The sequence below is a fragment of the Lucilia cuprina genome, chromosome 5 (assembly GCF_022045245.1).
Source record: "Lucilia cuprina isolate Lc7/37 chromosome 5, ASM2204524v1, whole genome shotgun sequence".
NCBI classification, from domain to species: domain Eukaryota; kingdom Metazoa; phylum Arthropoda; class Insecta; order Diptera; family Calliphoridae; genus Lucilia; species Lucilia cuprina.
The window spans coordinates 64,682,618-64,698,412 of NC_060953.1; the positions used below are offsets into that span (position 1 = coordinate 64,682,618).

Genomic DNA, 15,795 nt, shown 5'->3' on the forward strand with positions numbered 1-15,795 from the left:
TTATCTCTACACTTTTTCAAGGATGAAAAAAGAAGTAGTTAGATAAATCCTAACGTAGTATAAAGGGAATAGAAAATAGGGTTTCAAATAAAGTTCTAAATTGAACAACTTGATTTATAATTTTATTTATTCCACTTTTTTTCTGTTTTTGTAATGCTTACGTTTTTAAAATGTATTTTTTTTTATTTTTTCGTGATATTGATGAAGAAAAACCAACAAATTTATTATTTATTTTTGGTTTTGGTTTATTTTGGTTTTTATTATAAATTTGTTTCTAATTTGAAAGTTTATTATTTTCGGTTTTCTGTTATTAAGACAAAAGCGAGTTGTTTCTTTTATTTAAGAAAAAGAATAAAAGAAATAATAAAATAAAATTTGTTTAAAATATTTAGACACAGTTTTATATTAATTTCATTTATAAACTATTGTAATTTGTTTAATATTTATTTTATATTTTATTTATTTCATTAACAGCGAGCACATTTCTGAATAGGAAAACTGATTTGTTTTTTTTATATTTTTAAAGTCAGTTTTGTAATGCTTCCTAAAGAAGCAGATAGTAAGTAGTATTTGCTTTCTTAGATAGCATTATAAAATCAGCTTTAATATAGTTTTTTTTGTATATATTAATATATATTTGTTTTTATTTGTTTTGTAATGTAAATTTTATTTTCATACTACTTATTTATGTTTTTATTTTTTTATAATTAAATCTAGGGATTAGTTTAAGAATAATTATTAAAAATTTTGTTTATATAATTTTTAGTATTTTTTATTTTTAATTTTTATAAAAAATTTAATATGAAAAAATTTTTGTTGATTGGTTGGTTTTTTCCATATTTTTGGGTAAACTACAAACTAATATTTGCCTTGATTTTTTTCTATATATTTTTTTTTATTAAATTAATAAAACATGAACTTTTTTGACACACGGTTTTTAGGTTATATGTATGTATTAGTACCTTAAAATAATTTGATTTTTATGATTTTTTTTCTTCATGTTTTAGGTACTAATTTAGAACCTAGTTTTTATGTACAATGTATGACAAATTTGATATTTAATATAATTGTTGGATTTGGAGTTAAATTTTTTTAAAAAAGGAAAGCAGTGTTTGAAAATGATTACCAGAAAATTAAATTTCTTAAGAAAACGGAAAATTTAACGGACAGCCGATGTTTCAAAATGTCTTTTAATCGTCTTAAGATTTGCTAAAGAATTCGTCAGATGTCTGACAGTTTAATGTGTTGTTTCTAGATAACGTTTGAGTATTTTGAGTTAAAATTTTACTTGTATTTTGTTTTTGTTACAATAACAAAATACAAGTAAAATTTTAACTCAAACTACTCGCTCGGTATCTAGAAACAGCACATAAATTTCATTAAAAAATCGTTAGCCGACATTTTCTAAGAAAAGTAATCTTCAGTCGTCAGAAAATTTACTAAAGAAATCTTTAGCTTATTGGACATTTTCTAAAAAAAATTCTTCAGCCGACTTGAAAATTTACTAAAGAATTGTTCAGTCGACACAAAAATTTACTTAAGAAATCTTCAGCCGACTGAAAGTTTACCAAAGAAATATTCAGCCGACTGAAAGTTCACCAAAGAAATATTCAGCCGACTGAAAGTTTACCAAAGATATCTTCAGCCGACGAAAAATTTACTAAAGAAATCTTCAGCTGACTAAAGAAATCTCTGACCTGATTGAAATTTTACTAAATAAATCTTCAGATCACTGAGAGTTTACAAAATCTGTAGTCGACTGAAAGTCTATAATAGAAATCTTCAGCCGACTGAAAGTTTACCAAATAAATCTTAAACCGAATGAAAATTTACTAAAGAAATCATTCCTTCAGCCGACTGAAAGTTTACTAAAGAAATCTCTGGACCCGATTGAAAGTATACCAAAGAAATCTTCAGCCTACTGAAAGTTTACTAAAGAAATCTTCAGCCTACTAAAGAAATCTCTGACCCGATTTAATGGTTACTAGAGAAATCTTCAGGCCACTGAAAGTTTACCAAAGAAATCTTCAGCTGACTGAAAATTATCTAAAGAAATCTTAAGCCGAATGAAAATTTACTTAAGAAATCTCTCGACCCGAAAGTTTACTAATGAAATCTCCAGCCGACTGAAAGTTTCCCAAAGAAAACTTCAGCCTACTAAAGAAATCTCTGACCCGATTTAAATCTTCAGTCCACTGAAAGTTTACCAAAGAAATCTTCAGCCGACTGAAAGTTTACCAAATAAATCTTCAGCCGACTGAAAATTTATTAAAGAAATAAACAGTCGAAAAAAAAATTATTAAGAAATCTTTACTTCAGCCGACTGAAAATTTACGAAAGAAATCTTCAGCCGGCTAAGAAATCTCTAAGCCGATTGAAAGTTCACTAAAGAAAGCCGGCTAAAGAAATCTCTGAGCGGATTGAAAATTTACTAAAGATCTCTTCGGCCGACTGAAAGTTTAATAAAAATCTTTGCCCGACTGAAAATTTACTAAAGAAATCTTCTGTCGATTGAAAATTTGTTAAAGCAATCTTCTTCCGGCTGAAAGTTTACGAAAGAAATCTTTACTCGACTTATATTTTCAGTTTCAGTAAAAGATCTTCAGCCGACTGAAAATTTACTAATGAACATTTTTTTAAGGAAATCATTAGCCGATTAAAAAGTCTCTAAAACGACTGAAAATTTACGAATAAAATCTTCAGCCGACTAAAGAAATTTTTGAGTGGTTTGGAATTTGCTAAAGAACTCTTCAGCTGACTCGAAAATTTACTTTAAAAATATTCAGACGATTTGAAAATTTACTAAGGAAATCTTCGGCCGACTCAAAATTTACATAAAAAAAAAATCTTCAAAAATTTTTTTAATTAATTTTCATTCGACTCAATTTTTTTTTCTAAATTCGACAATTTCACTGCTTTCGTTTTTGAAGTATGAAATTTAAAAAGGATTTTGTGCGTTACATAATATTGTAGATTAAAGTTTTTGAAACTAATTAAAAATTTTGAATAAATGATATCATTTATGAACTTTTTAAAATATTTATATTAGAAATGAATGAAGATCTTTGAGAGATTATAAACGTAAGAATATTTTAAAATGAAATTTTCTTTTTATGAAATTATTAGAAAGGGAATAAAATAAATATTTCAATATTGCGAATGTTTTTTTTTAACAAAAATTTTAGATTTGTTGTGATTAAATTCATCTAAGACATCTAGTTTTATGATAAATATGATTTCAAAAAGTTTTTTTTATTTTTTATTTTGCTTATTTAGTTAAATATTTTGTTTTTTAATTAGAGTATAATTTTATGTTATTTTATTAAAAATCAAACTGAAATTTTTACAAAATTTAACTTTAAGTTTAATAAATTAGAATGATTTTTTTTTTCGAATAAACCTAATAGTACTTAGTGTGTAAATTTAATAATAATTTTTTTCCGTTTGCTAATTTTTGAATTGAATTCAAAGTTTGAACTTAATAAATGTTTAGTATTTTTGTTTTTTTTTTATTTCAATTCAATTATTCGAATATTAATTTATATAATAATAAATGTTAGCACCAATTAATTCAATGAATGCAACACAATTGATTGTACAATAAGTTTTTTTCTTTCTTTTTACTAAAACAACCAAAAAACTGGGCTAAATTAAGAATCATATACATATGCTTATTTAATAGCTGTAAAGTCAGTTATAAGGAAGTAGTTTACTTTTTCCAGCTAAAGCTTCAAAACAAGTGCTTACTTAACTGCTTGAAAACAAGATTTCTGTAAGCGTAGTTGTAATGTTTTGGTTTCTATATTTTTTTAAAAATTTCTCAATTATTTGTTGTTTTTTTTCTAATTATTTTTAATTAATCCCAGTTTTTTATTTACTTTTTGTTATTAATTTTCTATTTTTTTAAAAATTTTTAAACTCAGATGATAAACTAAAACAATAATTATTAACAGAGATCGATTTTTTCAATTTTGTCTAAAAACTTAGATAACTTGGATTGCATTTGTTTATCTCTACTTAATAATTTTATGTATTTCTTTTTAATAATATATATAAAAAATGATTTAACAAATATTTCTTTAAATCTAAGAATTTTTTGTTAATTTTCTTTTTCTAAGAAAACATAAATATGTTTTTTTTTCAGAATTCTTTTGTGTGGTACATTGATAATGGAAGGCTGTAAGTTTTGAAAATGATTTTTGAAAAAGCCCTTTATAATGGATGGAAGCTGAATTTTGTGTATAATAAATGTAAAGTTTTTATAAAATTAAAATAATATTTAATTCAAAAAAATATTTAAATAATAAAAAAACATACCTTGTGTTTTAAGTCAAACGAGGTTAAACCAGAGAACGTCTCAAGATAAAGATTAATAAGAACCATAAGGAACACAAATAAAACTTGTTCATATCCATCAAGTTCAATTACTAGTGATAACGAATAAACAAATAACCAAAGTATTCAATTTGAAAATCTGTAACAACTAACAAAGATCCTGCAACGCGATCTAGTATAAAACGACTCAGATCAAATTATTGAAAGCAAGAGATTAAAATTTTAACTAGTTTGACAGTATTCGCATCGGGTGGATTATAATGAAAATGTGACTTCTGTTTAAGATTTATTAAGAAACTTTTTGAACCTGCTAGAGATCTCTTGGGATTTCTTTAGAGAACTTGATCATTTTCTTTAAAAAACTTTTAGTCGGCCGATTGAACGTTTTAAATCGGCTAAAGATTTCTTTAGAAGGTTATTAACCGGCTGAAAATTTTCGGTTTTTTGTGTTAACTCTCATAAGTCGGCTGATGATTTCCATAGGATATACATATAACATCCGCCAGAGTTTTATGTAGAAAACTTCTTTAGAAGACTGAAAATTTCTTTAGAAAACTGTCAGTCGAATGATGATTTATTTAGAACATTTTCAGTCGGAAGAAGATTTCTATCATTTGAAGAGAATTTTTAGTCCGTCAAGATTTCTTTAGAAAATTTTGATGATTTGCGAAATAGTTTTTTAAAGTATTGGCTGATACTTTCTTAATATTCACGAAGAAGTTTTCTATACAACGAAATATTTATGATATAAAATGATTCATCTATATAGCCTATAAAAGTGAAATTTGTATTCCCTTGAAAATTTCATTGGAATCGTCTACTTTCTGCGAATAATTCATTCACAATAGCTGTTTATTGTTTATTCAGGTCTGAGTTGGGGAACAATCTCAAAAGTAATCATATTTTATTGGTGTAGAACATAGAATACTCAAACCTAGTAAAGACCGTCGATGATCATGAGAAGATTTTTACAAAAGATTTTCGATGATTATTCTAAAAGGTTTATCGATGATTAGGCAAAGATTTCTATACAAACATTCTTAATGATTGAGAAAATATTTCGGTAAAAATTATCTTTATGATCTAGAAGAGATTTGCATAGATATTTTTTCTTTATGTTCAAGGGTCGATTTCTATAGTTATATTCTCTATGATCAAGAAAAGATTTCTATAGAAGTTTACCATATGATTTCTATAGAATTTTTTTTAATATGATCAAGAGATTTCTATAAAAAGTTTTCCATATGATTGAGACATCTTTATCAGATGATTTCTATAGAAATTTCTCGATGATCAAAATAAGATTTTTGTAAAAATTATCTTAATGATCATTTGAAGTTCTCTATTGAGAGTTTCCTTCTGATCTAGTAGTGATTTCTATAAATGATGTAGAGAAAATTTTCTATATGTTCTGGCGGAGATTTTTATAGAATTTTCTCGACAATAAAGAGAAGAATTTTATTAGAAGTTTTTTGATGATCATGCAGAACTTCTTTAATAAATATAATCTCTCAGATCAAGACAAATTTTTTGTAAAAAATTTGCTTAAAAAAATTTCGTTAAAAATTTTTATATGAAGTATTTTATGGAGATAAGTCGGGTAGTGATTTCTTTACAACATTTTTAGTCGGCTGAAGATGACCTCAGAGAACAGTCGGTTGGTGCTTTCTTCGGAAAAATTTTCGATTTTTCTTCAATAATCAGGAAGATGTTTCCAATAGAAATATTATATATGATCAGGAGATGATTTCATTGGATTGTTCATGATGATCGTGAAAAGATTAGTATAGCAAATGAATTATCTAGAGTCGAATTCTTTATTCAATTTCTGGGTGATCATAAAGAAGATTGTTATAGGATTTTTTTCTATGATCAAGATGATATTTTTGTAGAAGTCTATAGAAGTCCTTAATAGAAATTTTTTATTGATGATTAAGAGTGGAATTTTTGCAAGAAGTTTTTCAATGATAATGAAGAAGATTTCAATAGATATTTTCTCTCAGATCACTACTACAAACTAATTTCGATAAAAGCTTCTTGATAAAGTAATTTATGGAGATTAGTCTTTACAAAAATTTTAGTTCGACCTCAGAGAAGTTTTTTTGATTATCTATAGAATTTTTTTTCAACAATCAGGAAGATGTTTCCAATAGAAATATTGTGTGTGATCAGGAGATGATTTCAATGGATTGTTTATGATGATCGTATAGCAAATTTATCTTTTATCTAGAGTTGAATTCTTTAGATAAAGGTAGTGATTTCTTTACAACATTTTTAGTCGGAGAAGTCTTTAATGGAAATTTTCTCTATCGACGATCCAGAGTAGGATTTTTGTATGAAGAAGATTTCAATTGTTGTTTCCTGTCAGATCAAGAAAAATTTTGGTTTAAATTTGCTCTTTAAAGTATTCTATGGAGATTTTTTTTGATCAAGAGCAGATTTCAACAGATAGTTTGTTTGATGATCAAGAGATAATCATTTGTAATAAGCTTAAAAAAATTGCTTAATGATCAAGTAAAGTTTTGATTAGAAATTTTCTCTTTGATCAAGTTTTAAGAAGAAAATTGCTCGATGATGATGAAGAATATGATCAAGAGGACATTTTTTAGTTGTTGATCAATAGAATTTGATTAGAAATTTTCTCTTTGATCAAGTTTTAAGAAGAAAATTGCTCGATGATGATGAAGAATATGATCAAGAGGACATTTTTTAGTTGTTGATCAATAGCATTTTCTTTATGATTACTTTAAGAAATTAAGTATAATTTTCAATCTGTATAAAGATCGCCTAGTAAAGAGTTTTAATCTTTGTTTATTCTCGAAAATATATAAAGAAAAGAGAGAAAGAAATAAAGAAAAAAGAAATAAAAAGCTTTTTTTATATTTTCTTCAAAAAAATTAAACATTAAAAATTTTATTTACAAATTACAAGATGTATGTATGTATATGTTTTATATATATATATTTATTTTTAAAAAATCTTTTTCTAAAGTTTGCAAAATTTTCCAAACAAAATGATGTTAAAAATAATAAAACTTTTTTTTTATTTTCTCTATTTTTGCAAAGTGATTAAAAAATAAAATTTTAAAATGTTGCACTTAAATTATTTTAAAAAATAATAATAATAATTGCAGGGAGAGAAAACGAAATTAATGTTTTTAGATAAAATAATTTTTTTTATATATAAAAAAACATACAAATATTTAATAATAGTTTTTAAAATTAATAATAAAAAACATTTAATATATTGTTTTATTAAAGTGTGTGTGTGTTTTTTTAAATAAGTAAAATATATTGCAATAACATTATTAATATATAAAAAATATTTAAAAAATAAAATAATTAAGAAAAAAAAGAAAAAATACTATTTAAAATAAAAATTATTAAAAAAAAATGTGATGAATTGAATTTAGTTTTTTTTTGTTAAAATTAAAAAAATTTTACTTTTTATTTTTAATGTATTTAAATGATAGTTTGTTGTTGTTGCGGTTTTTTTTATAAATTAAATTATTTTATTTATTTTTATAACATTTTAAAAATGTTTAAAGAACTTGTTGTTGTATTTTTATAAGTTTTTATAATTTTCTTTATTTAATTATATTTTTTTTTATTTTGTAAATTTTTTTTCTTAGAGTGTGTGTATGTATGTTTGTTTTTTTAATGCCATTTTGCATTTTGTTGTTGTTGTTGTTTGTTTTATTTTAATTATTTTTAATATTTAAGCTAAAATACTTTATATATTTTTTATTTTTATAATTTTATTTTTATGATTTGTTTGTTTGTTTGTTTTGTTAAAGTTTATTTAAAATTATACAATGATGATATATATTTTGTTGTTGCTGTTGTTGTGTTTTGTAGTTTGTAATTTTATGTTTAAAACAATAATTAATTTTAAATTATTTAAATTAAGAAAATAAAAATGTGATGTAAATTATTTTTGTTCTGTTTTTTTTTGTTTTTAAAATAATGTTCCCTTTTTTATTTATTTTTCTCTTTAATTCTTATTAAATTTGTTTAGAAATCATATTTGTTTAATTAATTAATTGCTAATTAATGGAAAAGGGAATAAATCTCTTAAATTGCCTTTAGAAGTGTACTTTCTTACTTCCTTATCGGTTTTATGTTTTGTTTTGTTTTCATTTCTTTTCTTGTCTTCTTCTATAATATTTCGCTTCTAATTTCTTTTTATTTTCTTTTTTTTTAATTAATTATAATTATTTTGTATGTTAATTTTTGTTTTTTTATTTTCGCATATTTGCTTTAGTAGTCTTATCTTTTTTGTTTTCTCTAACGGTAAAAAACAAGCCGCCATTTTTTTTCTAGTCCCAAAAGAAAAACAAATTTACGCTTCATCATCCATGGGAATGTCGAAGAGTTCGGCAAATAATGGTGGCAATCTTGGTTTCGTCAAACGCAACCAATTACAGTGGGCACTGTGTTTGAGACCCAACGATCTTAATTCTGGTATTTTAGCTTCCAGAGCTGGCATTAGTTGTAGGGCTTGTGTGGTGCCATTGCGCGAACGTACGATTTGTACTCTTAGGGCTTCTGTGATGCGTTCTCTTGTTCGTGCAATCATTTTGGCTTCGGAAATGCCGGGCCTATCGGACGCCAGCAAGACCATGGCGGAGAAGAGACCAATCTCTGTATCGCTGAGACCATAAACGTTGATAGTATTTGCAAAATTAAATAATGAAACCACAAAGTCAGTCTGTAAACGATGGAAAGAGAAAAAGTGAATAATTAAAAAGCTCGTTTAACATTTTTTTATAATGCAAAAGCTTTTTCAGTAAAAAAGTGTTTTTAGTTCAGTAAAGTAGAAAGCTTTTTCAATAAAGACATTATTTAGAAATTTTTGAAAAAGCTTTTACTAGAAAATTCTATGTTTAGTCAAAATGTTTTTTAGGCCAATAAGGTCGTTCTGATAAAAAGCTCCTTTTTTAGAAAATGCTCTTGGTGAGTTAGTGTTAGTTAAAAGCCTTTTCAGTAAAAAGCTTTTTGAGAAAAGTAGCTTTTGGATAAAAGCTTCTTATTAGCATTTTCACTATGTATTTTAGTATTTTCAGTAAAAACCTTTTTGAAAAAGCTTCTAATTAGAAAAATTATTTTTTAGTTAAAAAAAAAATCTTAAGCACATAAGGTCATTCCGATAAAAAAGCTCCATTTTATGGAAAATGCTCTAAGTGCTAAATAGTGAAACTGTTTTAGTAAAATAGCGTTTTATTGTGAAAGTGCTATTTTTCAAATCTTTTTCAGAAAAAGCTTTTGAAAAGGGTTTTTTTATGAATATTTATTTTTAACTAAAAAGTATTTTTAAGTAAAAAAGCTATTTTTAGGAAAAAAATATTTTAATTGAAAAAAAAAAACTTTTTCTTACAAACTCTTATATAAGTAAAATCGAGTTTTGACAAAAAGCTTATTTTTAGTAGGAAAGCTTTTAATATCATTTTAGAGAAAAAAAGCTTTTTCAGTTAAATAGCTCTTATATTTTTTAATTGTTCAAATGCAAAGTTTATTGTGAAAAAAACGCAGATTTTGTGAAAAAGCTCTTTTGATGAAAAAATATTTCTTAGAAAACATTCTTTTATTGAAAATACTCGTAGTGACAAAGCTTTGTGGAAAATTCAAGAAAAAATCTTATTATTGGGTAAGCTCTTTATGTGAAAATAGTTTTTTTATAACATAACTTTCGAATAAGTCTTATGTAAAATGAGCTTTTTTAAATAAGACTTTTTAGTGAAAAAGCCTTTTTTAGGAGAAAAAAGGCAATTGCTTAAGAAACAGGGTTTTTTTTTTTTGTTAAAATTAATTAGCCTTATGTTATTGTTAACTTAATAATCGCTTTTGCATAAGGCGGAATGTCTTTAACAAAACTTTTGAGTAAAAAAGCTTTTTATTGAAAAAAAAACTAGTTTTTTAAACAACTTCTTTGTAGAAGATCTACTTACATCATATATGATCTCTAAATGTTGTCTAGTCAAATATGTACCATCATCAAAGGTTAATGTTGAATCGGTTATCATGCGGGCCACATGGGTAAGCCATGTCTCGAAAAAGCCCATTTTAATGAGTATCAGTTGATCATCTTGGGTAAAATCACAGAAGCCAGGTAAACGTTTAGCAAACTCTACAATACGTTGAACATTGGGTGTCACACGTGCAGCATACTGTTGCCAAAGCCAAATTTTTTGAAATTCCATACTCTCCGCCACCGATGAAATTAACTGCAAAACAAACGAAACCAAACCCAAAAAGAGTTAAGGCCAAAAGAAAGAATAGATTTAATAAATTAAAAGTATAAAAACGAAAAAATATTAAAAAAAATCAGCTCATTATGCTGAATTTCAAAGTGAAAACATAAAAAAATGATTAATTACTTTAAAGAACAATGAACCGCCTAAGCAACAAACATACATAACTACTTACACCATTGGGCGGTACATTTAAGGGACGACGCATTAAATCTCTGGTCTGTTCTTCTGTGTATGCGCAATTCATGCGATGAGCCTGAGAAACGCACATAATCACATCGTAAACCGACAGTTCTGTTCCCGTACCGGCCATCATTGCGTCATTTAAATGATGACCCTCATGGTGGGCCGTCTGTAATTGTTGGGCATTTAGATTGCCGACACCAACACCGACACCCATGCCAACACTGACGCCGACACCAACGCCGCCACCATTACTGGGCCCGACGACGAGACCCGAACTATTTGAGTTGTTATTGTTGGTGGTGGCATTGCAGCCGCTCAATTCGGATGGTGATGATGCTATGGAACACATTTGTGGAGTTTGTGGTGTGTTCGGTGTTCCCGGTGTGCTGACACGCCGTAAATCACACGAATTTACAACAACGACAGCGTTTGGATCCTCTGTGGATGATGGCGTGCCGCCATTCAGCTCACGTGAACGTTTTGGTACGCGACCATAACGCACAGCTATAATAAAAGAAAAAAGAATGATTGAAAGAAGGATTCAATTTTTTTTTGGAATTTAAAAAATTTCAAAATCTTAACTCTAGGGACTTCTTTTGAAGAATTTAAGATAAAAATTTATTTACACATTTTTGATTGCAAAGATACTATTTTCATCGTTTATGAAATGTCTTAAAAAAACACCCATACATCAATGCAAAATCCCCTAGACACTTGCTCTAGTACTTAATCCTTCATTTTGAGTAAAATTTTCAATTTGTTACAAAATCATTCTACTGACAAATTCTACATAAATTATAATTTCAACAACAATATAATGCTTTCAATTTTAATAAAATTTAAAATTGCAATTACAATATAAAACAAAATTACAAAAAAACGTATTAAAATGCATTAAACAAAAATTTTTTTAACAAAAATTCCCACACAAAAGATGCGACATTTTTGCAATTTTGTTATATTTTTTTTATTATTATTATTTCTATATAGACAAGACAAATAAATACGAAAAAACCACAATAAATAAATAAAAATTTGTGTTAAAAATTTCAAACGTTGACAGTTTTTTTTTTACAAAAAAGTGAAATCTTCATGCTCGACGAGCCAATTTAGCTGAAAATGAGACGTTTTATTCTATAGAACGAACAACTTAAACATCGAGCTGTCTGTCGTCAATACATCCACTTGTCCGCCTGTCATTTGCCATAAAATTCAACTGTCTAGGTGTATAATATATAGACAGACAGACAGACCGATCAAGAAACAATGGCAGAGGGTGGTTAAGGTAAGGAAAAACCCAAACAGAATGCAATGAAAATAACTAATGAACTGTTGTCCGGCATAGCCGACATATGGGAAATCTTATATGTTTTGGTATATGACCTATGTCATGATTAAAGTCTATTTTAGAATTTAGTTTATAGTTTTGTCTAGTCTATAGTCTAGTCTATAGTCTAGTCTATAGTCTAGTCTATAGTCTAGTCTATAGTCTAGTCTATAGTCTAGTCTATAGTCTAGTCTATAGTCTAGTCTATAGTCTAGTCTATAGTCTAGACTATAGTCTAGTATATAGTCTAGTCTATAGTCCACTCTATAGTCTAGTCTATAGTCTAGTCTATAGTATATTCTATAGTCTAGTCTATAGTCTTGTCTATAGTCAATATTCTAATCTATAGTCTAGTCTGTTGTCTTGTCTGTAGTATGTTCTATAGTCTTATCTATAGCCTTTTCTATTGTCTAGCCTATATTCTAGTCTATATAATTATAAAGTAGAATTCATAAGAAACTTTAATGATTGTATAATTTCTCTCCTTTAAACATTTGCTACGGATATTTCTTCTGAGTCATATCCGCACAAGATTTCATGCGAATATCTCTCGTAAATGAAGGGGGGGGTGAATTAGAGTTTTAAGTTTATTACTTTAGTCTAGTTTTTCGAAAACACCTTGATTAAAATAAATGAATTGTTAAATTGATTTTAAATTCCATTTATTTACACTAATATGGTTTTTATGGGTGGTTTAGTTCTCATCGTATTAGGTTTTAATTTAGGCCAAATGAATATATTTTTGCTGTTGCATCTCCTAAATACTACAAATAAAAAGCACATAATATTAGTTATAAATAAGTTTGTTACAAACAACTATATAATATTAATTTTATTAATAGTGATCCTAAATTTACTAACTAATACAACATCTTAAAGTTGCTTTTAAATTATCATAAATTTTATTTATATTTTTACTATATATCCACCAGTAGGGTATTTCCTTATACACTTATACCACTAACTCCACATTTTCACATTCTCCACTTTTCTATTTTACGTCGTTTAGTTTTCTTTCATTTCTTGCATTTCTTTCAGTTATCAGACATAATGAAAAGTAGGCTATTGAATTTCACTGGATTGTTTCAGATGTTTTCCTCTACTTTTGAGTACCCATTCCTTAGTAGTATTTTTTATTTATTTTACTACAAACTACTTTACAATTGCAACTCTTACTGTTGTCTGTATGAGCGATTGTTGCTGCTGCTGTGTTTTCATGTAAACGTCAACAACATGTGTTTGCCGGTTGAACAGCAAGAAGCGCAAAAAACTCACTGCTTTTATTAATTTTTTTACACTTGTCGCTGCAGTAACGTCAATAATTTTTAAATGAACATTTTAAATGATGACAGATTAGTTTTGTGCTTTATAATTACTTTTTGAGATTGTATTAATTCGATAAAAAAAGAGGTACTAATTACAATTAAGTACTTCTGGAGTTTAATATAGGTCAGTTATTACTATTCTTTAATGAAGAAGAAAGTACTAAAACTATAATATTTACACTGTAGGTTGGAGTATACGATAGACTAGAGATTAGGCAATAAACTAGACTAAAGACTAGACTATAGACTAGACTATAGACTAGACTATAGACTAGACTATAGACTAGACTATAGACTAGACTATAGACTAGACTATAGACTAGACTATAGACTAGACTATAGACTAGACTATAGTCTAGACTATAGACTAGACTATAGACTAGACTATAGACTAGACTATAGACTAGACTAGACTATAGACTAGACTATATACTAGACTATAGACTAGACTATAGACTAGACTAGACTATAGACTAGACTATAGACTAGACTATAGACTAGACTATAGACTAGACTATAGACTAGACTATAGACTAGACTATAGACTAGACTATAGACTAGACTATAGACTAGTCTATAGACTAGACTATAGACTAGACTATAGTCTAGACTATAGAGTAGACTATAGACTAGACTATAGACTAGACTATAGACTAGACTATAGACTAGACTATAGACTAGACTATAGACTAGACTATAGACTAGACTATAGACTAGACTATAGATTATATACTAGACAAGACTATCGACATGGCTATTTACTGCACAAGAGACGACACTAATTACTAGACTGAGCTACAATTGATACTGTAGTCTAAATAATATAATGAATATTTATAAAAAAAAGTTGTAGTTCTTTCTTTCGTAAATCGTTAAACGAATTAATAGTGTAGATTCTCTTTAAAAAACAGCAAGTTTCTGCGATAATTTGTCTTACTTTCAAGCTCAGCAGAAGTTGGTCGTCAGTCAGTCAGTCCATTCGTCAGACGGTTGTTTCTGTTTTTTTATTATTCTGGTCTTTTACTTACACTTTGCGAAAGCGAATGGTGTTTTGATGGCGAACTGATGTTGCTGATGACGAAGACGACAACAACGATGTGAACTGTTGATTGTTTTGGTTTGATTTAGGCTGATTCGTTTCGTAAATTTGTATGACTGGCATCATCATCATCATGGATGGATGGTGGTGGTGTTGGTTGGTGTGGTGTTGTGTTGTGGTCTGTAGTATGTTTAAATACGGCATTTTTTTCTCATTTTTTTACACAAATCAATTGAGAATACTGGGTCAATGTCCCAAACTGATAACAAAACAAGAAAAAGTAAAAGACGAAGTTAAAAAAAAATACAAAAAACGTTTATATGTCTGAAAGAAATATTTTTATTAGTTTTCCAAAAAGAATTAAATTTTATACGTAATTTTCTGTATCTGTAAAATATTTTTTTACATGAAAAAAATAATTGTTTCTTTATTTTCAAGTCCTTTATTCATGAATTGTTTTTCAAAAATCTTAATTATTGGTCATTGCACTTTTCATTTCAGTTTTTTTAGGGGGAAAATTGAGTTAAATGAAAATTAATTTCTTAAGCTATTAATACTCGAACTCATCATACATATTTATTTATGTAGAGGAATAATCATTTTTGTTGGACGTACGCAAAAATATGTAGAGAAATATTTTGCCTTTGTTTTAAGTGAATCGGAAAATGAATTTTTTGTGCAAAAAAATATCATTAAAATTCTATTGTTTATAAATAGTATGAAATACGTTTGTTATATATTTTAACATATTTTTTTCTTTTTGAACATTGATGCATTTCTTTGCACCCTACACCATAGGCAGGCAGACTATAGACTATTTTACAGACTTAAGCCTGAGATTAGACTATTGACTATACTATTGAATAGACTATAGATTAGACAGTAGATAAGATTATAAACTAGTCTATAGACTATACTATAGACTAGACTATAGACTAGACTATAGATTAGACTATAGACTAGACTATAGACTACACTATAGATTAGACTATAGACTAGACTATAGACTAGACTATAGACTAGACTATAGACTAGACTATAGACTAGACTATAGACTAGACTATAGACTAGACTATAGACTAGACTATAGACTAGACTATAGACTAGACTATATACTAGACCATAGACTAGACTATAGACTGGACTATAGACGAGACTATAGAATAGACTATAGACTAGACTATAGACTAGACTACAGACTAGACTATAGACTGGACTATAGACGAGACTATAGAATAGACTATAGACTAGACTATAGACTAGACTACAGACTAGACTATAGACTAGACTATAGACTAGACTATAGACTAGACTATAGACTAGACTATAGACT

General features: G+C 27.0%; 2 protein-coding genes across 6 annotated transcripts in view; both read right to left on the minus strand.

The window, feature by feature from the left end:
- Nucleotides 1-8,315: 8,315 nt before the first annotated feature.
- LOC111677073 (ecdysone-induced protein 78C) overlaps nt 8,316-15,795 on the minus strand; it is a 40,529-nt gene continuing 33,049 nt past the window's right edge. For 2 of the 4 annotated variants that reach the window (XM_046952118.1, XM_046952117.1), the window contains exons 2-4: nt 10,749-11,275; nt 10,283-10,558; nt 8,316-9,045 (exon numbers count right to left, since the gene is read on the minus strand). In XM_046952118.1, the coding sequence (XP_046808074.1) occupies nt 8,677-9,045; nt 10,283-10,558; nt 10,749-11,120 (1,017 nt within the window). In that variant the 5' untranslated portion in view covers nt 11,121-11,275 and the 3' untranslated portion in view covers nt 8,316-8,676. Of the gene's footprint in view, nt 9,046-10,282; nt 10,559-10,748; nt 11,276-11,397; nt 11,417-15,795 lie in introns of those variants that run through there. The other 2 variants (XM_046952116.1, XM_046952115.1) reach the window with 2 other exon arrangements.
- On the minus strand, nt 12,628-14,840 carry LOC124420127 (nuclear transcription factor Y subunit gamma-like). Of its 2 annotated transcripts, none has more exons than XM_046952120.1 (2): nt 14,452-14,839; nt 12,628-12,862 (listed from the first exon to the last, which is right to left on the minus strand). In XM_046952120.1, exons 1-2 carry the CDS (start codon nt 14,664-14,666, stop codon nt 12,856-12,858), a joined length of 222 nt encoding a protein of 73 aa, XP_046808076.1. In that variant the 5' UTR covers nt 14,667-14,839; the 3' UTR covers nt 12,628-12,855. The 2 variants fall into 2 exon arrangements, with proteins under 2 accessions (XP_046808076.1, XP_046808075.1); XM_046952119.1 differs by lacking the exon at nt 12,628-12,862 and adding an exon at nt 13,266-13,402 and having other exon boundaries at nt 14,452-14,840.